We start from the raw sequence: 23,218 nt of genomic DNA, 5'->3' as shown, positions 1-23,218 counted from the left end.
AGAGACGCGACGGTTGTTAAGGGTTAAGATGAATGTCCTCTATGAGAGGTTGGATGTAGTTCAAGCGGAGGCACAACCGAGACGACCACAAATGTTGCATCATAGAAGGGAAAGAGATCAACCTAGAGTAGTAAGGTCTGACGATTATTACAATAGTCAATCATCAAGAGGGAGCCACATGAAACCAAGAAGTGCTAGAGAAGCAAGAGGAAGAGTGGATGCTAATATGGGTATTTTGAAGTTGAAGATTCCTACCTTTCAAGGCAAGAACGACCCATATTCATATCTTGAGTGGGAGAAAAAGATTGAGTCAATTTTTAGTTGTCAAAACTATTGCGAGATGAAGAAGGTACGAGTTGTAGCCACTGGATTTTGTGATTATGCTATTACTTGGTGGGATCAATTGGTGGTAAGAAGGAGGAGAAATGGATAACATCCCATTGAGACTTGGGCAGAATTGAAGTCTATGTTAAGGAAGTGAATTGTTCCCCACCATCACCATCGTGGTTCAAATCATATTCTAAGGAGAACTTCTAGACCAACTGATGGAGCGTCTACTGTCACGCCAAGTTACCAACGAGAAAAGATGTCTCTTGTTTCTAAGGAAGAACAAGTTGTATTTAATTTGTTACCATCACCAAAGGATCATAAGCAGCTGTTGGTTCAGAAGAATCTGTTGGAAATAACAAATTCATTGAGTGAGCAAACGAAAGCCGAAGAACCAGATCACAAAGAAGTCAACAAACATGAAAGTGAGGAAAAACACAAAGGAAGGTCTCACGGAATGGAGTACACTTCTGTCTCAGGGTCAACAATATGGACTCATATATTCTCTTGAAGAGAAGCCACCAAAATCACTTCAATACTCTCCAACCCATGGCCTTACAGTTTCGAGGACGAAAATTTTTCAAGAGGAGGGGTATGATGTGATCATGAGACCATCCAAGACGACCCTAGAGTCTTGCTCACCACGAACGAATTCAAAGGTGAACTCATGGCTACGCGATTTGGACCTACGAGTATTCAAAGGAGGATTCCGACCATTTCAAAAGGATTCTAGGTATGAAATAAAATGTTCTGGAATCTTGATCCATTCCATAACCATAGAGAATTGGAATCACATTAATATCAGTTTATATGTGAAAAATATGGATAGTTCAAGTCAGTGGATCTATCTCAGTCCCAGTTTTGTGCCTGAGCAAAAGACCGTGTTACACAAACCAACTCAGAAACAGTTTCGGTACAAAACCACTTGTAGGATGTTAATGAATCTCTTATGTTTCGAACAAGCTCTGAAAGAGAAGATTTGGCCCACGAAATACAAAGATACACTTCATTTGCCAAAGGAAGTCAATCTAGTTCTACACTTGAAGAGCTTTAGGTCCAATTGGTTTAGGACCTTCCAGAAGTACCTATGGCAACCAGGAGCTGTTTCTACTAAGTCCAGGATGAAGCAAAGATACAAACCATGTTGTTTCTCATCAGCAAGTTGGATCAAAGAGTAAATATCAAAGAAGATTCAAGAAACATTTAATAGGTCAATTCAAGATCTTATGGCCAAAGAGAGCATGGGAAAAACTATTGGGGATGATATCTATCAAGTCCAGCCCACTTTGAGCCTAATTCAAATCCAAGAAAGCCCAAAATAATCACTTTGTTTTGTGGTCAAAGAGGAGTGACGAAAATTGAGTTCAACTCACCTTGGGAAGGACACCTTGGGAAGACAAAGTTCAAGAGTTGAATCTTCATTAAACTATCTATCTTTATTGTGTTTTAGTTTCAAGAATAATACTTGGCTTTGTGACCAATTTTTCTATCATTATATAAACTCATGTAATCTCATTTGAGAATCATCAACCGATTTTCCTTTTTTTTATTAGAGTTTATCTCTTTGTTCTTTGTCTAGAACATTTCTTTGTTTCTTGGTTTGTAATATCCAAGCAACAGTCTCCTTTTGCTGGACTAGTGTGTCATATCTAGCAGTGATTGGAGTTGGGAATATCATCAGCCTTCCGCAACTGCTGTACGACCCCTCAATCCATCAAATCTCCCTTGTTGCACCTTGCACCTTGGCGAGTTTCTATCCTTTTTAGTCCGGCTGAGTGATCCTCGAATTTTGGGCGTATCACTTCCTCCCACTTTATCTGCGCCCACGCACGTGAGAGCACGTCTTCCATTGTTCTGCATTGGTATTTTGTAAGTTCCTTGTACAAATCACCGTCAAGAAGCAATCCTCTTTTAAATGTGGAGATGGCAGTTGACGTGTTGCAATTGGGGATCGATACTTTTTCCTTGTTGAAGCGTCCCACATAGGCACGCAGCGACTCGTCTCTCTTTTGTCGTACCTCGTAAAGGTCATCCGCTGTCTGCTCCAGGTTCCTGCTGCTTGCAAATTGCTCAAAAAAGAGATCTGTCAATGATGCAAACGAGTTGATCGAGCCGTTTGGTAGGTTGATAAACCACTAAAGTGCTGCACCTGTTAGGCTTGAGCCAAAACCCTTGCACATAGTAGCTTCCCTGCACTCTTTTTGAATGGCCGTCGTGAACATTCATTGTTTGTATTGTGCTATGTGGTCATCTGGGTCGGATGTTATATCATATATTTTCATTCTTGGTAACGTGAATTTTCTCGGCATCTCAGTGAGTGCAATTTCATAAGAAAAAGGTGTATTGGCATATGAGTGCAAGTTGCTTTTTCGGATCGGTGGAGCCACTCCTAGCAGTCGTTCGATCATGGCTTCTACTGCACCCAAACGTTTTGCAAGCATAGCTTCCAAGTAAGCAGCTTTGGCTGACATGGTGTGTGGTTCATGTTCGACTCCTGTAACGTGCGATTCATTGTTGATCCGTGTTTTCTTCTCGAACAAGGTTCTCGCGGGTTTGACGTATGCTAGGGTTTTCTCCATTATTCTCCTCCTGTGGGATCTCTAGTCGTCCGTCTTCAGCCGCAGTCGTCGTTCGAGTAGCTGCAAGAGTTGTATTGAGATCTTGCATCCGATTGACGTGCACGTCAAAAAATCTTGAGCTTGCTTCAGTAAAAATTCTTCCTACTGTCACCAGTGAGGCGTTCTCCTCACGTAGCCTAGCATTATCGGCCTCGATCTGCGTCAGCTTCTGCACCGTCTCGTTCATCCTGGCAGTCAGGACTTCCAGCTGAGCGGCGACAGTCAGCTTCGACATTGGTCATGTCACTTCCGTTTCCCGTCATCTCACGTAGATGACTCTAGCTCCTCCTTCTAGCGCCAACTGTTTGGGCAAAAATAATCGATTCGTTTAAAGACTACGGAAACAAGAAACAGATGTTGAATAGTTGTTTTTATTGATCAAAGTCTCGAGCTCAAATACAAGAATTCAAGGCACAGGGAATCAATCTATAAACCCTAGCCGCGTTCTAGAATTGAGTCGTGTGTCTTGTGTTTTACGTCTCTTGCTTTCTTTCTTCCCCCTGTCTCTCGTGGAGGCCGCTCTCCTTATATAGAGACTCATTTGCCCTAATCTTTTTGGATTTGTCTTGGGCTTGCCGACTCTATCTACGATAGGGTCGGTCACAGGACTCTTGGCCCATTATTAAAGTCGGTCGTTAGACTTTTGGTCGCTTAACAGATCTAGTCGCGTGACTTTCATTCCATTGACAAAGTTAGTCGCGAGATTCTCGGTCTCGTGACAAAGTTAGTCACGAGATTCTCGGTCGCTTGACAGAGTCAGTCACGAGATTCTCGGTTCCTTGAACTAATCAGGAAGATTTTCCTTTTATAAGATAAACTCTTATTTACGCTGATTTTATCCAGCAAAATATACGCTGACTAAATAAATTATATTTATTTATTTATGATGATAAAATTATGCCCAACAACTACCACCACCACCATCACCACCACCACTGCTACCACCATAGTCATTGTTATCATTTTCGCCATCAGCGTTGTTTAACATAGTGGCTTGGGTTGTCTATATTGTATCACTTAGGGTATAAAGTTTTTTCTGTGTTGTGCGTTTATTTTGATTGTTATGTTTTATCTCTTATGGTCAGCATTTACATAGTTGCGTAGGTTGTTTATGTGGTATCCCTTAAAATATAACATTTTTTTTACTTTTAATTGGATTTGAGTTATTTATGTTCCATAATATTTTTTTTGCTATACTATTTCATTATAAACACTATTCATCACTTAAAGTTTTCAACATCCGATTTTAAAAAATCAAGTTATGTTGAATGGAGAAAAAAAATTCTATTTTTTTAAAATAAATTTTAAAGTTTTTATTAATTTTGTTGAAAATTTGTATGACATTAAAATGTAATCGATAAAAACTATTTTATCCAAATAAATAAATAAATAATTAATTGAACTTGTATTCCAACACCTTTGTAAGCTGAGCATGTACGTCACGTGACTCCTATTTGTCTTTTTACTTTAGCCAATAGTTATTTACTTAATTTTTTTCATTAGCGTGCTATATTCTTTGTTTTTTTTTTTTTTTTTGGTCATCTCGCAAACTAAGAGGTAAAGGATTACTCACCCCGACATTTTTGGCACCAATTTAAATGTTCAACTTGAGTAAACGTTTTACTGAATTTAGAGCGAATTGGGCTGGGTTGGGCTGGGCTGGACTGGACAAACCCGTTGGATATAATATATTAATATGTACACGTGTCGTAAAACCATTGGCCATGCTTACGCAGACGACAAGAGTGGTTCTTCTTTCCTTTGGCTCGCGATTTCTATTTTCCAAATGAAAAGCTCAAGCCTTTGATTATCCCTCTCTCTCTCATTCTTACCTTCTATAGCTCGCCCGTGATTCCTTGTTTCATGTACGTTTTTTCATTCTTCCCCTTATCTTTGTATTCGATCGAGGCCTCAATTTTTTAAATCATTAGATTATTCAAAAAGAAAAACCTGAAATTTGTTAAAAACTTGCCTTTATTTTGTGATGTATATATGTGATTAGCAGATTGAAGGCAATGATTCAGCTAAAGGTTTACGCAGGAGTCAGTACCCTCGCGTCATTGGCTGTGATTTACCATGCTTTCAGTACCAGAGGTCAATTTTACCCAGCGGCTGAGTATCTGTCGACGTCCAAGATCAATTTGGTGGTTCTTTTGAACATGGGTTTGGTTCTAATGTTCAGTTTATGGAATCTTGTCAAAATTGTTTTCCTGGGTTCTCTTAGAGAAGCTGAGGTTGAGCGTTTGAATGAGCAAGCGTGGAGAGAACTCATGGAGATTCTCTTTGCTGTCACTATTTTTCGACAGGACTTCTCTGTTGGCTTTATCTCTTTGGTTGTGACTCTTTTGTTGATCAAGGGTTTGCATTGGATGGCTCAGAAGAGAGTCGAGTTTATTGAGACTACTCCTTCTGTCACTTTACTCTCTCATGTTCGTATTGTTTCCTTCTTGGTGTTTCTTCTGCTTTTAGATGGCCTCCTTACGTATTCTTCTATGCGGCAATTGATTCTGTCCCGGAAAGCTTCTATGTCTGTCTTCTTCACGTTTGAGTTAGTGTCTTTTCCTTTCTACTTATTTTCATCTACTTTTGTTCGGTTTGGAATCATATAGAGTGGAAGATTTGTTGAGGGGGGAGTGGTGTTGATTTCGTTTACTAGGATTTTAATTTAATCAATCCCCTAGCGTTAAACGCTTAACTAGCTATCAAGCATCAAAGATGTTTGAAAATAGCTCAACATATGGTCGATATGTACAGGTGATCACAAGTTTGGGGATTTTTATTTTTATGATATTAGCATATTGTTTAGTATGTATCCTTCTGGAATATTATGCCATCAAAACGCATGTGAAAGTACCCCATCTTTAACTGTTTGTTTTTATTATTGGCTTAATGAACTCTGCATCATACACCCAAGCATTAGACTTAGTTGATATTTTCTCTGTTGCAGGTATATGATTCTTGCAACAACAACTGTTTCTGTTATTGTAAACTATGCCTTCTATGTCACGGATATGCTCAAGGAAGGTCAATGGGAAGGAAAACCAGTATATACCTTCTATCTGGAGCTCGTCCGTGACTTGCTTCACTTGTCCATGTATCTTTGCTTCTTCCTCATGATATTCATGTAAGTTTTTTTCTTTCATATATGTCATTCATTATTCCAAACTTAGATGTTATACCACTTAAAGATAACTGAATCCTGACTAATTAACATACTGAAAGTAGTATGTCACAACTCGTTATCGCCTTATTTTTTTATTGCTGGATACTTGTTTCAAGAGTTACTTGCATAACTTTATCATTACACTTATTTCCATCAATGAGTCTTCTCTTGGTTACATTATGTAACTTACATTGGTGCGTTCATAGATTTACTTGTAGATGATGAAAAATCAGAAAATGAGAAATAATAAGCAGCCAGCAAGCCAAAACAATAGATCTACTGCGTCTCTCTTTATGCAATTTATGGCATTTTAGTATTGTAATTTGTATCCTAATTCGAGTATCACCTTTTTATTGCATAGGAACTATGGCCTTCCTTTGCATCTAATAAGAGAGCTCTACGAAACGTTCAGAAACTTCAAGATTCGTGTGACTGATTACCTCCGATATCGTAAAATCACTTCCAATATGAATGATCGGTTTCCTGATGCAACTCCTGAAGAACTTAGCTCGTAAGTTCCAGATATTCCCAGAAGATTTATCTTTCCAGATATTCTATTTAAGCTTACTAAACTTGATCATGCTTACATAGCTAGCTCAATCACAGTTTTTAATTTGGGGTTTGCAGAAATGATGCCACTTGTATCATATGTCGTGAAGAAATGACCTCAGCGAAGAAATTAGTATGTGGCCATCTATTTCATGTGCATTGTCTCCGGTCATGGTTGGAACGACAAAACACATGTCCCACCTGCAGAGCGCTGGTTGTGCCAGCTGAGAATGCTACATCAGCAGCTTCTGGAAACCGTGGACCACACCAACAATCCCTGCAGCAGGGTACCGATCTTGCTATTCATACATATTTTCATAATGAATATATTTCATTTGGAACTCTGTGCTCCCAATTTTAATTGTCTCTTGAGGTACTTGGTATGGCAAATGACATCTGCACCCAGCATGTCCGGAAGGTGAATCCTATATTGACTTGTGAAACATTGAGACTAATGATGCTCTACGCTTCGAACAGGAATCGGTAGTTCCAGTTCAGATGGCCAGGGATCTTCAGTAGCTGGTGCTGCCAGTGAGAATATGAACAGGCACGAAGCTAGGTTGCAAGCTGCTGCTTCTGCAGCCTCCATGTATGGGAGATCCGTTGTTTATCCATCTTGTGCAAACACACTAGCATGGTATGTGTTAAGGCTACCAAAGAAATAACCAATAGTATGCATAACAAATATATTCAGACATGATCTTAGTTAGTGTCTTTTAAGTCTTGTAGCTTAAGCTATTATGGTGACAGTTTCTTTGACATGTCTTTTATTCACTTGTACGGTCTTAAATATACCATGTTAGGCCTTGGAATTAGCTTGTATAACTTTTCTTTTATGTAACTTGTGTAATCATCCACTATATAAATGATGATCAAGATTAACTAACACTTAAGATTGGACATATGAAGGTCTCAAGGTTATTCATTGCTTCCTCAGACGGAGGTAGAAGCACAGAGGAGATTTCTTGAGTCCCAAATAGAGGTACGTCGACATAATTAGCGCATAAACTACCTTTTTTCGTAAGCAGGTCAGAGTTTACAATAAAATTGTTTTCTCGGTAGGTGTTGCAAAACCAACTTGGGCTTCTGGAGAAGCGGACGACTGTAGTAGATAAGAAAGGAAAGTCAGTTGCGGAAACTGCAGAATGAAACCATAAAAGCAAGTGTGGTAAAGACGAGGTGAACAGAGGAGTTTAGGATTTTGGAGTAAAGAGAGAAGACAAGTAAACCTGAAAATGTGTGAATGGTTTTTGCTGTAGAGAATATTTAAAGAATGTAAATGTTGAGTGTCTCTGACTCGTATAAGCTTGGAACAGAAGTACCACAATTGTCTCTCTATATTAGTTTTGTTCCCTTATCTTTGAAAAAGAAAGCAACAATTTGGAACAATCTTGTGTTGTTGAAGTTCTATGAAAATAATATTCAGTGTTATAATTGAAAAATCAAATGGAACTTTTTGAAGCTTTATTTTAATTTTGGTCAAAATTAAATTCTGAGGTTTGTTAAAAGTCTTCCCGACAAAACAAAAAGGCTTTTAGTGCAAATATTTACTTTTCTAATTAAGAAGAAGTTAGTATTATTTACTTTTTAGTCCCGAATCGGCCACTCTCGCTCGCTGGATCCTCTCCGTCCGGTGACAATCTCTCTCACAGCTGAAGGCAAGTCATCGTTCTTATTTGTTTTTCTAGATCGGATGTGAGACTATACTAGTACTGAAATCGATCATACATATAGATAGATATCGAACTGCTAGGGTGATGTATCGTTAATGATTTGACATTTACGGTAGCCTGCTTTTTGTGTGTTTGTTCTTGCGCACCAAGTGTTTGACAAAATTACCCAATGAACATTTTCTCCTTGTTCGCAGGACATTCTTAATTCCGAAGGACGAAACCATGACGAGTCTGTTATGGTTAACGGCAGAAGAGGCTGCAAAGAACAGAGGAAAAGTTCTTTCTTTGTACCGACAACTACTTAGGAGCATCAACTCGCCAAAACTGCAGCTTAGTTATGCGTCAAGACTTGCCAAGAAAGCTGAGGTTAGGACCATCTTCTTGTTTGGCTCTGAGGAGGTTTCAAAACACAATGTTGCCGATCTCATCCGTACTGCTGAATATGCTCTCTCCCAGTTGAAACAAGGCAAAATCCCCAACAACACCACTCAGTACTGATTGAGTCATTGTCACACATTCATAGATATATGCATGGCTTTATTATGCTCCTTTCGATATCTCCCTTTCATTTATTTGGAAACCTTCAATATTTGATCAGCTCAACTGTGTAACTCACAAGGCGTGTTTCCTAGATGTATAATAAGATTTGTGGTGTTTAAAAAACATGTCGTCCCGTATATGTTTGCATTTTGGTCAGTATATTCCAATAATCATTGAAGAAAACTTTCAACACCCGCTCAGTATTTAGGCATTTTTCCATGGCGCTCTATTGTCACACATACATATGTATGATACTCTTCAATCTTGATTGTAGATCACGTGCTTGCACATTGCTCAAACTATATATTGCTATAATCACTAATGAGAAGTTTGAACTATTTAGGATACCAAACAAGCCGGATAGGACTAGAAGAATACAAACCTAATGAACTCATGTAAATGATAATAGTAGAATGGCTTACTTTCACAAAAAAAACGACGGCTTAACAAAATTGTTTATAATTTGTAATTCGACAAGAATCTAGTGGCTCGTATTTTTAAGATTCTACCAAAACTGGCATCAGAAAATTGTCATTTAGTCAATAAACAAACACTCAAATCAGCTCTCATCCTCAGTTCTCTTGTCCTTCGTCTACCTTCTGAGCTTACTGCTTTCCAATCTGTGGCCGTCTCATAGCTGGATAAACAGAAAAAGAAAGAAAGATAAAGAACCATAATGTCACAACTTGTAGGAGTTTGATGATTGTCTTTGTATGTTTTCTCGAACTATATACACTGAAAAATATACTCACATCTAAGAGCTGACCCGGCAAGACATGTAAGCCTTGATTTAGTATTCGTCTCGGCTAATGGTTTTGTATTCTCTTTAGCCGCCATTCGGACATCCCAAACACGTATGATCCCATCAGATGATGCAGAACCAATCAAGTATGGATCTTCCAAGGAGCCGTCACTTTCATTCCTGGTAAGCACAACAATACCTTTGATTCGAGCTGGGTGAGCATCTTCTATTGAATAAGCAAGCTTCCCACTATTTGTGTCCCAAGCTGTTATAGCCCGATCCTCACCACCTGTAAAAAGAGTTCCACTCTGTTTGCAAATTAAGCAAACATTTTTAGCCATGAAATAAAGTCTCTGAATCAAAATCATAACCATTTCCAAAAATAAAACGTAAACACAATATCAATAAGAAACCGGAAGAACACTACATAGCCAAAGAAGTCGGTTTGGAGGCTTCTGAAAATTTACACTACAACAACATAAACTAAAACCGAACACACCCATTGAGCAAAAGAAGCAGAATTATATTGAAAGAATTCACTTTTCTGCACAATAAAAGGACATATAGAATTATAGATAGATATCAATAACCTATTCGCAAAAGAGTTATCATAGTCTCGGGGTGAAAGCCTTAAATTAATCTCTTTTCATGGTTTCAAGAAGGTGGACTCATTACTCAATGTACACTTGGGCAACATAGGACTAAACAAGCATCAATAAAAGAAACAACAACAGCTAGAGTTCAATTTAGACAAGTAAACCAAATAAACAACAAGCTAAGAATCTCAAAGCTGCGCACAAAGAACAAGAGACTAAAGATGCAACTGTGGGAATGATAAGAGAAACTAAAGCTACCAAAAGAGTACCTCCCCGGGAGTAGCGCAGAGTATACGTTTGCGGCTAGGATTCTCGAGCTCAAGAAGAAGCTTAGCATCCTCAGACTGATGAACTCCAACTTTATTATTCACAACCATGAAAAAACTTTCACCACTCGGATCAAACTTGACAAGACTCGCCTCATGACCTAACCTACAGCAAAAACTCCTCTTTCCTCTCACAAGATTCAGCATCGTAAAGAACTCATCACGATAAACAGCTAAAGCAAGCTTCCCAGAAGGATGAATCGCCAAATCATTAACCGCCTTTTTATGAGGACGAAAGGACTTAAGAAGAACGAAAGGATCAGTATCGAATATAGCGACGGAGCCATCTGCCGCGGCGGAGATCAGGTTACGAGGGAAGGAGAGTGAAGAAGGAGTGTAGAAGGAGAGAGCAGTGATGGAGGCTGTGTGGTTGTGGTCTAGGAGAGAGCCGAGGGAGGAAGCGGAAGGAAGATCGTAGAGGTGGATTGTATCGTCGGAGCCGCCCGAAGCAGCGGCGGGACCGGAACAAGCGACGGTGGTGATTGGGGAGATATGGGATGGGTATGAGAAGAGAGGTGTGAGAATTAGGGTTTGGTTATCGGCGTCGTGCTTGGTGGGTTTAAGCTTGAAACCCCAAATGAACCTCTCGTACGAGCCTGCGATGATGCTCATTGTAGCTTCGAGGAGAGGTTTCGAATGACAAAGTCTGATTGTAATTTTTTAGGGTTTTAGGTTTTTATCGAAGACGAAGACTAAATGTTTTGTAAACTTAACCGGATACTAAACCGTGTAATTTTGTGGTTAATGGTTCAAACTTGTTGGTCGATTGAACCAATTTTTCTTTCTTTTTTTTGGGTTAGATTTTTCATAAAAAGGTTTTTTCCTTTCAAATGGGTGGTTCTAGGCCTGGGCATTTGGGTGTTCGGATCGGGTTCAGGTTCGAGTATTTCGGGTTCGGGTTTTTCGGGTTTACTAATATAAGATCCGAACAGGTGTTCATATAATTTCGGGTCGGGTTCAGGTTTGGTTCTTTTCGGGTTCGGGTAATTTGGGTATTGACTTTAAGAAACCTAAAATATATCCGAAATATATTCGGTTATGGATAGTACCTACTCGACCTATCCAAAGTACCCACAAAACCCGAAAAACCTGAAATATACCTGTAAAAACAGTTGTATAATCTAACAAATTCAATAAGAAACAATGAACTAAAACACAAATTAAACCATGTTTTGAGCATTTTAATCGTAAAACAAGTCAAAAACATACCATGTCTCGCAAAATAAGCATCCCAACAAAGAAAAACATGACTTAAAATCTTAAACAAATGAAACTAATTGAGTGATAAATTGATAGAGCGAAAGAAACAAAGAAAGAAGAATCATCCCAACATGTCAGCCTTTAAGAGATTATCCATAGATCATGACCTGTTACAACAAACCAAACATTTTTAAGACTAGAACTCATTTGAAAGAACAAAAATATGACAGAAATGAAGTTACCTTGTAGCCGAGTACCGAGTATAATGTCTCCTATTTTGGGTCGAAGTTGTTTTCATTTTGAAACTCTAAAAAGAAACAACAACAAAATGTTGAGCTAACCGTTACAAAAAGGTAAAAAGTTAAACATAAATTTAGAACTTACCTTTTTGAAGACTATCAAATAGTTCAATATTAGCGAGGATCTGTGAGTTTGCAAAGAAATCCTTTTCATTAATCTTCATATCTTGTTTCATCCATTGCTCAGTGCACATCAACACTTCAACCATGTAAAAACATAAACAGCTCTTATGAGGCTCAATGATTCGACCACTAGTGCTGAAAGCACTTTCAGAGGCGACAGAGGACACTTGCATTGAAAGAACATCCTTGGCAATTTCAGATAAAACAAGGAACTTCTGACTATTGAGTCTCCACCTAGACAAAACATCCCATTCTATTCCAGGAAGAGTTTTAGGAGTCTCTATAGCATCCTTGAGATAAATATCTAACTCATCCTTTGTTTCATCAAGTCCATTTTCCTTGATCATTTCACTGTAAGCATTGTCCATCCTTTCAAACTCATAGATTTCTTCTGCAAAGTCACTTGAGAGTGATTCAAATATAAACCGATCTTGTGCAGCACTAGAGGAAGATGGAATTGATTGAGATGATTGTGTGCTTGATCCTTTGTGGTTGACACTATACTCCTTGAACATATCCTTCACGACATTATGAACAAATATGGACATATCCTTAGAGTCTTGACTATCTTTCCATAGAGTTTATCAAAGCACATCTTAGCAAACTGAATTTTCAGTCTAGGGTCGAACACACTAGCAACAATCAACATCTTGTTAATATTCTTGACCCCTTCCCAATACTTAGTAAACTTTTCTCTCATTTCAGTCGCCATTTTGCTTAGTTCACTATCATAACTATTGCTCAAGTCGTGAGATTCTTCTCCATAGTGACAATTTCACCATAGCACTTGTACGAACAAGTCTTAGTGGAAGCTGAGACAACCAAAGTAGCAGTGTAGAACAAGCAAGAAACTTCACTAACCTCTCTATTGCCCTCCAATCCGTGTAAGAAGGTGGTCATTTCCGCTTCACCCCATTTTCAATTTCCATGAAGTAGTCATTATATAACTTGTCTTCATCCTCCATCTTTTGGAAAGCCAACTTAAATTTCATGGCGCTTGTCAACATCAAGTATGTAGAATTCCACCTTGTCTTCATATCCATAGGCTAACTCCCCATAGTCAACTTCCCTGACACAACCTTTTCCTCAAATGAGTCACATCTTGGACTTGAAGACCTCACATACTGCACTCCATTGCGAACATCTGCCACATTATCACCCACTTCAGACAAACCATCCCTAACAATCAAGTTGATGATATGAGCACAACACCTCATGTGCAAGTAAGTCCCATCTAACACTAAGTAATCATGCCTCAATAACTTAAATTCTTCAACAAACTTCTTTAATCCATTGTTGGCAGTTGCATTGTCGACTGTGATGGTGAATAACTTCTCTATGTCCCAATCAGCGAGACATTCAACTAAAACCTTTGATATTGTGTTGCTTTTGTGATCCGTGATATACTTAAATCCAAAAATCAACTTCTTTAAGCGCCATTCTGAATCCACAAAATGCACAATGATCACCATGTAACTAGCTCGTGTAACATTAGCAGTCCATATGTCAGTAGTCAGAGACACTATATGCAGCTGAGAAGATAGCCAAGCCTTCAAAGATGCTTTCCTAGCCACATACATCTGAATTATATCTCTACTAGATGTTCTTCTTGAATGAGGCTTGAATAAATTACACTTGTTGCAGAAGTGTTTCCATGCCAAACACTTAATAAAGACAAGTGGTAATTCTGCCAAAACAAGTATTTCATTTGAAGCCTCTCTGAAGACACTCTCTGTTATTCTTCCATCTTGCAGCTTTCCCTCATTACTAATAACAGCTTGTGTCTGACGCCCAGCCCATGCCTTGTACGGCTTACATATATCCACATGCTTCTTCAAGTTTGAAGTCTCTTGTTTAGTTGGACATACAAATGACTTCTTGCAATAGTGACAATCACTCATATTCGGATCCTTCACTTGTCTCGTGAAATGCTTCCAGACTTCAGAGCATTGAACAGGTAACTTCTTAGGCTTATTACCTCGTGGAGCTTCTTTCCTCTTCCCTTTAATTTTATCACTCTGCGGAGAAGTCTTAAACCTATCTTCATATCCTTGTGTGTTCTCATCATTGGCGTCTGGATTGTTTGAAGAATCCATCTACAACATTTCAAAAGATAATCCATTTCAAAACATGTATGAATAACAACTCCGTAACAACATCACACAACATTACATTTGGTTCACTAGCTAAATATATATATTTATATGTTTGAATATACATTCTGTCTAATATACAAGAAACCCCAAAATCTCAACATTACATCATAGTACATTCGATCCAATATACAAGAAAACCCCAAAATCTCCAAAGCAAAAAAAAATTCTCATTTACACACATCAAATTCGACCAAAAAAAAAAATTCCCATTTACATAGCTGTTGGAAGAGCGAGACAAACAATTAAGTTATGTATCTAAAGTTCTAAATCATAGACTATGAACAAAACAAAGAAGAAAGAACTAAACAGATCAAGAAAAAAATGTTATATGAAACTAATAAGAGAACTTTCACAAACCAATAAAATTGTTTCTCTTTACAGATAAATATCTAAAAGAAGTAAAAATCAAAACAATTATGTAATAAAGCTAAGAAATATAAAACTAAAATTTTATCATCTAGATTTTTTTGCATAGCGTATATGTATTATATACCATACGCCTAAGCCAAGAAATAATACGTTTATAGGATGACAACTACTGTGACTACTAGGGTTTTGACGGATCTGGTGCAAGATGCTACGATGGTAGATATTGGTGGCACGGATCGACCACCGGGGGAGCCTCCGGATACACTGGGATCATGGGTGTCGAAGGTGACTGGTCGAACTGTGGGTGGCATGCCGAACCCGGACTCTATTGTTGATGACGCGTTTGTGATGGAGAGAGTATCTATGGCGTTTTCGTATAATGAAGATGGGGAACCGGAGATAACTATTGGGCAGGAAGTTCTGGACGCTATGAATGGGTTGTTGAAGAGTTGCATGATTGTTAAAGTGTTAGGACGAAGTATGCCGATTGCGGTCCTGCAGAGGAAGTTGAGGGTGTTGTGGAAACCAAAAGGGGCGATGTATGTCATGGATCTCCCACGGCAATTCTTTATGGTCCGGTTTGACGTTGAGGAGGAGTATATGGTAGCGTTGACAGGAGGACCATGGAGGATTTTTGGTAATTATCTGATGGTCCAGGCTTGGACGCTGGAGTTTGATCCTCTCAAGGATGAGATTACTACAACTCCGGTTTGGGTGAGGATTTCCATCTTACCATATAATTTTTACCATAAAGCTATTCTCTCATGGATCGCCCAGAGTTTGGGGAGGCCAGTGAAAGTGTATCGAACAACGTTATCCTTTGAGAGGGGACGGTTTGCTCGAGTTTGCGTGGAAGTTAACCTTCGGAAGCCGCCTAAAGGGACAGTTTTTATTAATAGGGCTCGGTACTTTGTAGCGTATGAGGGTCTTACACAAATTTGTTTGCATTGTGGTATGTACGGTCACTTGGTGCATACATGTCCAAAGGTAGTGAAGGAAAGGGTGGTGCCCGAACCAGATATGGCAGGAGAGGGGAAGGAAGTTAGTCAGGAAGTTAATCACGAGGATGATGGATTTGTCTCGGTGAAGCAGCAGGGGAGGCGTGTGGGACCACCGGAGCGTAATTCTGTCGTTGCGGTGGAGGGTGGAGAGTTAGGTTTGGAAAGAAATCTCCTGGAATCTTGGAGTGTTAATGCTTCTGCGAATATTCTGGTTTCCAATAGTTTTGGAAGAATAGCCGAAGATTTGGCATCACCGGAGAAAAGGAAAGAGGTTGTTGAGATTGAGAGTAATAAGGAAAATGAATATCCGGTGAACCAGATGGTTTGAGGGAATAATGACGGGCCAGGGAAGGAAGTTGTGTTTGGGGCTGGTGTGAGGTCGAAGGTGAATGGGCCTCAGGTTGGGTTAAAGGAGAAAATTTTAAATAAGAAGAGTGGAAATGGTAGGGGTTTGGATAAGGTGGGATTTCGGCCCAAACAACATTCTAATCGGCCTATGCGTGGTCTGATTTTTGGCCCAGTTAGTGATGGTTTGACCTTATCGACAAACGGAAAGAGGTTGCGGGTGGAGACGGATAGTCTGGGATGGTCCGGTGGCTTTATGGCTCAGGCGACTCCCATTGGCTGTGTAGCTTGGGATGGGGGATCGAATATTGTGCACAGTGCTTCAAGAGGGCAATTGCCCACGTCGGAGGGGTCGACGGGAATGGATCTGGTGGAGCAGAGGGACTCGGTGGTGGGTGGTACAAGTCGCTGTGACGAATAATGGTTTGTCCCGACTTTTCTAGTTGTGTTAATTTTATCAATGATTAATTGTATTCTGTGGAATTGTTGGGGGGCAAATAAACCTCAGTTTCGTACATCCGTTCTGTATATGTTAAAGAAATTCAATACCGATGTTCTTGCTCTCTTTGAGACGCATGCTGGTGGTGAGCGAGCAGGTCGTATTTGTCAAGGTTTATGCTTTGAACATCAGTTTCGACTGGATGCAGTTGGACATAGTGGGGGTCTGTGGCTGCTATGGAGATCTGGCATTGGTAATGTAGAGGTTGTGGAATCTTCTGATCAGTTTATTCATGCTTTAGTGATAAATGGATTAGAGACATTGAATCTTATTGTGGTATATGCTGCTCCGACGGTGAGTAGGAGGTGTGGTTTGTGGGATCAGCTGAAAAGGGTAGTTGGTAGTGCGGTTGGTCCCGTTGTTATAGGCGGAGATTTCAATACGATAGTGAGAATCGATGAAAGGGCGGGAGGAAATGGTCGTCTTTCGTCAGATTCTCTCGCTTTTGGGGAGTGGATTAGTGAAGTTTCTTTGATTGATATGGGGTTTAGGGGTAAGAAGTATACATGGCAAAGGGGTTGCGTATAACAATTCTTTGTTGCGAAACGCTTAGACCGAGTTTTATGTTGCTCCCATGCCCGTCTGCAATGGCAGGATGCATCAGTCACGCATTTACCATTTTTGGCGTCTGATCTTGCCCCCTTATATGTTCAATTAGATCCGGAGTGTGTAGTTAATGCGGGTCGCAGACCGTTCCGTTTTGAGGGAGCTTGGATGGAGCACCCTGAGTTTAAAGAAATGTTGAAGACTTCCTGGAATAAGAACATTAATACTCAAGATGCTTTATGCGAGTTGCAAAGTACTTTAAAGAAATGGAATCGAGAGATATTTGGGAATGTTCAGGTTCGCAAGGAGAAGCTGGTCAGGGAAATTACATCAGTACAAGAGTTGCTTGATCAAACTCCTACTGATGCTTTAATACGGGAAGAGGAGAAGTTGTTGCAAGAATTTGATATGGTTCTCGGGCAGGAGGAGCTAATCTGGTTTCAGAAGTCTCGAGATAAATATTTTCACACGTCTACTGCCATAAGGAGAAGACGGAATAGGATTGACATGCTGAAAAATGAGGCTGCTAGCTGGGTCACTAATGGTCAGGAGTTAGAGAAGATGGCGGTTGAGTACTATAGCAAGTTGTACTCTCTAGAGGATGTGGATATGGTAGGAGCTAGTCTACTTATGGATGGTTTTGTGTGTCTATCACGCGAAGATCATACTAACCTGAATAGATCCTTTTCAAGAGTTGAAGTGGAGAGGGCATTATGATGTATGGGATGCTATAAGGCTCTGGGGCCTGATGGCTTCCAGGCAGTCTTTTATCAGAAATGTTGGGATGTGGTAGGGGATTCTGTATTCCGGTTTGCTCTTGATTTTTCCGTACTGGCCAGTTGCTCGAGGGTAGTAACGATGAACCTATGGTGCTTACACTGAAGGTGGGTAGACCGGAGGAGATTATTCAGTTCCGACCCATTAGTTTGTGTAATGTCTTGTGTAAGACAACTACGAAGACTTTGGTTGGACGACTGAAAGGAGTGATGACAAAGCTTATCGTTCCTGCTCAATCTAGCTTTATTCCAGGGCGTATGAGTACTGACAATATTGTTGTGGTACAAGAAATAGTTCACTCGATGCGCAGGAAGAAAGGGAAGAAAGGCTGGATGTTGTTGAAGCTTGATTTAGAGAAAGCCTATGACCGGATACGGTGGGACTTCTTGGAAGAAACTCTTAAGGTAGCTGGACTCTCGGATACTTGGGTGAACTGAATAATGCAGTGTGTGTTAGGTCCCTCCATGAATCTGTTGTTTAATGGTGAGAAATCCGAAGCTTTTAAACCTAAGAGAGGTTTAAGACAAGGTGACCCGTTGTCACCTTACCTGTTTGTCCTATGCATGGAGCGGCTCTGCCACTTGGTTGATAGAGAGATTGTACTGAATAACTGGAAGCCAATCAGTTTGTCAAGGGGGGGCCCTATAGTCTCTCATGTCTGCTTTGCAGATGATCTCATATTATTTTCAGAAGCTTCAGTGGCTCAAATCCGGGTGATACGACGTGTTCTTGAAAGATTTTGTCTAGCATCTGGTCAGAAAGTGAGTCTAGAAAAATCAAAAATCTATTTTTCTTCAAATGTTTCTCGGGAGTTGGGGAGACTCATTAGCACAGAGAGTGGTATCCAAGTGACTAGAGATCTGGGGAAGTAATTAGGCATCCAGTTTTGCAGAAACGAATTAACAAAGAGACTTTTGGAGAGGTGCTTGAGCGGGCGTCGACAAGATTGGCAGGTTGGAAAGAGAGGACGTTGAGCTTTACGGGACGACTTACACTTACAAAAGTTGTCTTGTCTTCGGTTCCGGTAAACTCAATGCAAACTATCAAGTTGCCTACTCATACGCTACAAAGGTTGGATAGGCTGTCACGGGACTTCCTCTGGGGGAGTAATGCAGAGGCGAGGAAGTTACACCTGGTCTCCTGGAAAATGGTGTGTTCTCCAAAGGGAGAGGGTGTTTTGGGTTCGTATGGCATGTGAAATGAATAAGGCCTTACTCGCAAAGATTGGTTGGCGTTTGCTACATGATACAACAAGTTTATGGGCGCGAGTTCTGCGTAGCAAGTATAAGGTTGGCGATGTCAAGGACCGCTCTTGTATTACAGTTAAGAGCCACTGGTCGTCGACTTGGCGGAGTGTGGCTCTTGGTTTGAGGGAAGTTATTCAGGGAGGATATGATTGGGTTATTGGTGATGGCAGAAGAATAAGTTTCTGGACTGACACGTGGTTGAGTGAGGGTCCTATACTAGAGCAAGCAGCTGTTATGCTCCCACAAGACCATAGTGTTATGATTGCTCGAGACTTATGGGTAGAGGGAACTGGCTGGGATATGGTTAGGATTGCCCCATATATATTAGAGGAGCGCTGTTTGGAGCTTGCATCGGTGGTTTTGGATAGTGTTACGGGTGCCAGGGATCGGTTGGCGTGGGGAGAAACTGCAGATGGGCAGTTTACGGTCAAGTCCGCGTATAAGCTCTTAACTAAAAACTCTTCTCCAAAGCAGAACATGAAGAGATTCTATGATCGGCTCTGGAAAGTACTTGTCCCGGAGCGGGTGACTAATGTGGAGCGGCACCGTCGACATTTGAGCGATACGGCGGTCTGTCAGGTCTGTAATGGTGGTGATGAGACTATTGTGCATATACTGCGATATTGTCCTGCAATGGCAGGTCTCTGGCATCGTCTTGTTCCTTCAAGTCGCAGACAAAGGTTTTTTGTTCCCTCGGTGATGGAATGGCTGTATGAAAATTTATGGGCGACGAGTAATGGTCGGGTAGGGGATTCTTGGCCAATTATGTTCTTGCTGGCAGTTTGGTGGGCGTGGAAGTGGAGATGCAAAGACATATTTGGGGAGAATAGAATATGGACTGATAGGGTAAAGTTCATTACGGAGCTGACGAAAGAGATGTTGGGAGAAAGAAGTGTTAGTGGGCACGGTACTCAGTCCGGAAACCGAGTAGAGCGGCTGAACAAATGGTTCACTCCGTCCCCGGGGTGGTACAAACTGAACACTGATGGGGCCTCGCGGGAAAATCCTGGATTGGCGACTGCTGGTGGGGTTTTAAGGAATGAAGCCGGCGAATGGTGTGGTGGTTTTGTATTGAACATAGGTAGGTGTTTTGCACCGTTGGCGGAACTTTGGGGTGTATACTATGGCCTCTATATCGCTTGGGAGCGGTGTGTAACACGATTAAAGGTTGAAGTGAATCCGGAGTTGGTTGTTGGGTTCCTCCAGACAGCGATAGCTGAGGCTCATCCGCTGTCCTTCCTGGTACGGCTGTGCCATGGCTTTATTTCTAGAGACTGGATTGTCCGTGTCTCTCACGTGTTTCGCGAAGCTAATCGTCTGGCAGATGGATTAGCGAATTATGCATTTTCTCTTCCTTTTGGGTTTCAGCAGTTGCAAACAGTTCCGGTGGAGGTTGACTCGCTTTTGCGAGAGGTCCTGTGTGGATCTGCGCGTCCTCGGCTAGTACCTATGTAGTGTTTTCTTTTCTTTTCAGTAATAAGTCGCATTGGGAGTTCTCTCCCTTTGTTTCACCAAAAAAAAAAAAAAAAAAATATAAAACTAACAATCATAGATTTGTTGTAGTTTCTTAAAATCATAACTAAGTACAAAACCTACAACCAATAACAACAACAAAGGAATGGTTTCGTTTCTACTTTCAGACATAAAGAATCAATAATGTCAATAAAGAGGAGAAGGAAGCTTACAATTGATCGAGTTCTAGCTGTTTGTGCAGATGAGGCTATCGGCGGAAACAGGTTTTTGGAGATCGAGTTTGAGGGTTTTGGTTTATAAAACCAAAAGATTCTTGAAATCGGACAAAATCTGGCAAGTTCGGCATGGTTATGATTTTTTAGAAAGATTTAGAAAGATTCAAAGAGGGAGAATAAGGCAAACTAATTTCCGCAAATTTACATATGTGATAATGTGATATCTTGTATAAATGTGTTCGGGTATAAACAGGTACTCACGGGTTCTCGGGTAATACCTGATACCTGTGTGTATTTGAAAACGAAAACCGATCATTTATTTAAACAGAATCGGTTTAGTTTGGGTTCGGGTATTTTGGATCAGGTTTGGTTCGGTTCCTCAAATTCGGTTTATTTGCCCAGGCCTACTACCTCCTCCTATGATCGCTTTCCCCTTCTTCTCCCCCATCTCATCAAGTGTTAGTTTCTTTTCTTCAGCTTCACAAAATATTAACGATAAGTGTTCTCTTTTAACTTAATGACACCTCTAGGTGACTGAGAAGGTTAGAAGTATGTGGGCCTTTACAAGCTTGATATATAGATTCAAGCCCAGTCATTTGATAATATATATTGGGATCCAATTTGAATTCCTAAGAACAGAGAAAAACTAAGAAACTGAAAGCATTATTCACCGCATTGTCCATATCCCTTGTCGTATCAATACTGTAAGTAGGCTCTGAGGTTTTAGAAAGTTTCGAGCTTAAGAGAAGTCAGGGATTGCTTAATTGGCACGCAGTGTTTTGTTATAAGGAAAAAAAACAAGTTGCTTTTTTTCAATAGAAACTTTTTTTAATGTGCACTTAAGCTTAATCATCTTTTAACGCATCTTGCCTCTCCCTTCTTAGCATAACTTATGTGCTTTGTTTGGAAGGAAGGCTGCGCAATGAGCTTTAAACACTATATTTTCTTAATTTTTGTACCCAATTTACGAATATTTGGGAGTTCTAGCTCACTTTTTTTTACCTGTAAGCTAATTTATGAATATTTGGGATTTTTTTTTTAGCTCACTTCTACCTGTCCAAGCATATACAAGCCTTGGTGCATCTAAAAACACCAGATAAAAAGGATACGTCATATCCTATCCTCCATTAAAAACCTGAAAGTAATTGCAACAAAAACAAAAGAGTCAGATGATGTAATCTTTTATTTTTACTTTCAAATATTAGCTCAGCTTTTGTTTTCTTTTTACCTTGTATCTACTATCAGATAGTCCCCAGTGTTCCCTCTAGTAAATTTCAACCTGCTGTAGCTTCCTTCGCATTCATCAGTATTGCTTAAATTCAACCAATTAGTGGACGGTGGACCACATATGACTACTTCTATGCTTGCAAACATGACAACCGGGGTTGTTCTAATAACAACAATGGAGCAAGAACACATGTTTGTAAACACAAAACATGTTGATTCCTTTTACCAAAAAAAAAACAACCTGATTCAATTAGTGGCGGCAGGGCCCATTTTCCTCATTGAATAGGCAAGGCTGAAACAAAACAAAATAAAAGACCAGCAAGTATAATCAGCGAAGAGAAATAAACTCTCTACTATGAAACTACCACAAGAAAGTAGTGGAAGAAGGGTCTGATATAGCCAAGATAGGAAATACATACGTTAAAGTGATAGCCAAGACCCTCGGGCACTGCCACTATGAGCCCTCGGGCACTGTCACTATGAGTCTACGACAATTGTAACCTGCAGCAATAGCCGAGTATTAGCACTTCTACAGAAAGTTCAATATTTTTACTGCCAGATCTCTAATAGAGATTGATGGAAACATACCGCTACAGTAACAACTTTGATCACATCATCAACTACATGACCAAAATTTGTCTTCCCTTTAACAAATTGAAGGCCTTAACCTCCGTTTTTTGTGTAACCTGTGAAATATCTGTAAAACAAAGAGGACATCATACATAATTTGAATATTGTCAACTAGGATTACTCCCATACTGTGACGAACATATGGCTGAGTTCCAAAATAATAACCATGAAAGATATGGCTGAGTCAGAAGAATCACTAGCACAACAAGCCAATGGACCAAAAAGAGTAGCTGCCCCATTTAAACGCACCTGGTTCAAACCCGTCAAAAGTTAGCTCGATTTGTAAAATTAAAAGACTATATTAGCAATGATCTAAAATAACGAATGAGAGGGTTTCTTCACCATTGTCTCCAGAGATACTAGCCATCAACAAACCCCATCAAGTGTTGACTCTAACATCAGTATCCTTGCAGAAGGAAAAGACCATTCATATCACACAAATGGAAGAAAATACCAACTCTCTCCTCCGAGATAAGTTCTATATGTAACTAGAAAATTTTGGGAGGAATCCTACCAGCATAACACCATTTCCATCTGCCACTTTACACCCACACATACGTAATAGGTCCTTCCTAGA

At 40.1% G+C, this 23,218-nt stretch overlaps 4 protein-coding genes and 1 pseudogene across 5 annotated transcripts; 3 read left to right on the top strand and 2 right to left on the bottom strand.

Annotated features, from left to right (window-relative positions):
• Window positions 1-1,176: 1,176 nt before the first annotated feature.
• On the bottom strand, window positions 1,177-2,798 carry LOC147925451 (uncharacterized; annotated as a pseudogene).
• A 1,873-nt stretch (window positions 2,799-4,671) lies between these two features.
• LOC104750305 (ERAD-associated E3 ubiquitin-protein ligase HRD1B-like) lies at window positions 4,672-8,099 on the top strand. Of its 2 annotated transcripts, none has more exons than XM_010472081.3 (8): window positions 4,672-4,810; window positions 4,951-5,493; window positions 5,893-6,069; window positions 6,470-6,619; window positions 6,736-6,944; window positions 7,135-7,294; window positions 7,567-7,639; window positions 7,720-8,099. In XM_010472081.3, the coding sequence occupies exons 2-8, from the start codon at window positions 4,961-4,963 to the stop codon at window positions 7,804-7,806; spliced, it is 1,389 nt and encodes a 462-aa protein (XP_010470383.2). In that variant the 5' UTR covers window positions 4,672-4,810; window positions 4,951-4,960; the 3' UTR covers window positions 7,807-8,099. The 2 variants fall into 2 exon arrangements, with proteins under 2 accessions (XP_010470383.2, XP_010470384.2); XM_010472082.3 differs by having other exon boundaries at window positions 4,676-4,810; window positions 4,948-5,493.
• Window positions 8,100-8,176: 77 nt separating this feature from the next.
• On the top strand, window positions 8,177-8,927 carry LOC104750304 (uncharacterized). Its single transcript, XM_010472080.3, has 2 exons — window positions 8,177-8,315; window positions 8,525-8,927. The coding sequence occupies exon 2, from the start codon at window positions 8,553-8,555 to the stop codon at window positions 8,826-8,828; it is 276 nt and encodes a 91-aa protein (XP_010470382.1). The 5' UTR covers window positions 8,177-8,315; window positions 8,525-8,552; the 3' UTR covers window positions 8,829-8,927.
• A 343-nt stretch (window positions 8,928-9,270) lies between these two features.
• On the bottom strand, window positions 9,271-11,228 carry LOC104750303 (uncharacterized). Its single transcript, XM_010472079.3, has 3 exons — window positions 10,478-11,228; window positions 9,623-9,920; window positions 9,271-9,507 (listed from the first exon to the last, which is right to left on the bottom strand). Exons 1-3 carry the CDS (start codon window positions 11,144-11,146, stop codon window positions 9,476-9,478), a joined length of 999 nt encoding a protein of 332 aa, XP_010470381.1. The 5' UTR covers window positions 11,147-11,228; the 3' UTR covers window positions 9,271-9,475.
• A 3,666-nt stretch (window positions 11,229-14,894) lies between these two features.
• LOC104753550 (uncharacterized) lies at window positions 14,895-16,010 on the top strand. Its single transcript, XM_010475787.2, has one exon. It carries the CDS (start codon window positions 14,895-14,897, stop codon window positions 16,008-16,010), a length of 1,116 nt encoding a protein of 371 aa, XP_010474089.2.
• The last annotated feature ends 7,208 nt before the right edge of the window (window positions 16,011-23,218 follow it).

This window comes from Camelina sativa, chromosome 16 (genome assembly GCF_030686135.1).
Source record: "Camelina sativa cultivar CO46 ecotype springtype chromosome 16, ASM3068613v1".
In the NCBI taxonomy this organism is placed as follows: Eukaryota; Viridiplantae; Streptophyta; class Magnoliopsida; order Brassicales; family Brassicaceae; genus Camelina; species Camelina sativa.
Note: the sequence above shows the minus strand (reverse complement) of the source record. Positions and strands in the feature narration are given on the sequence as shown.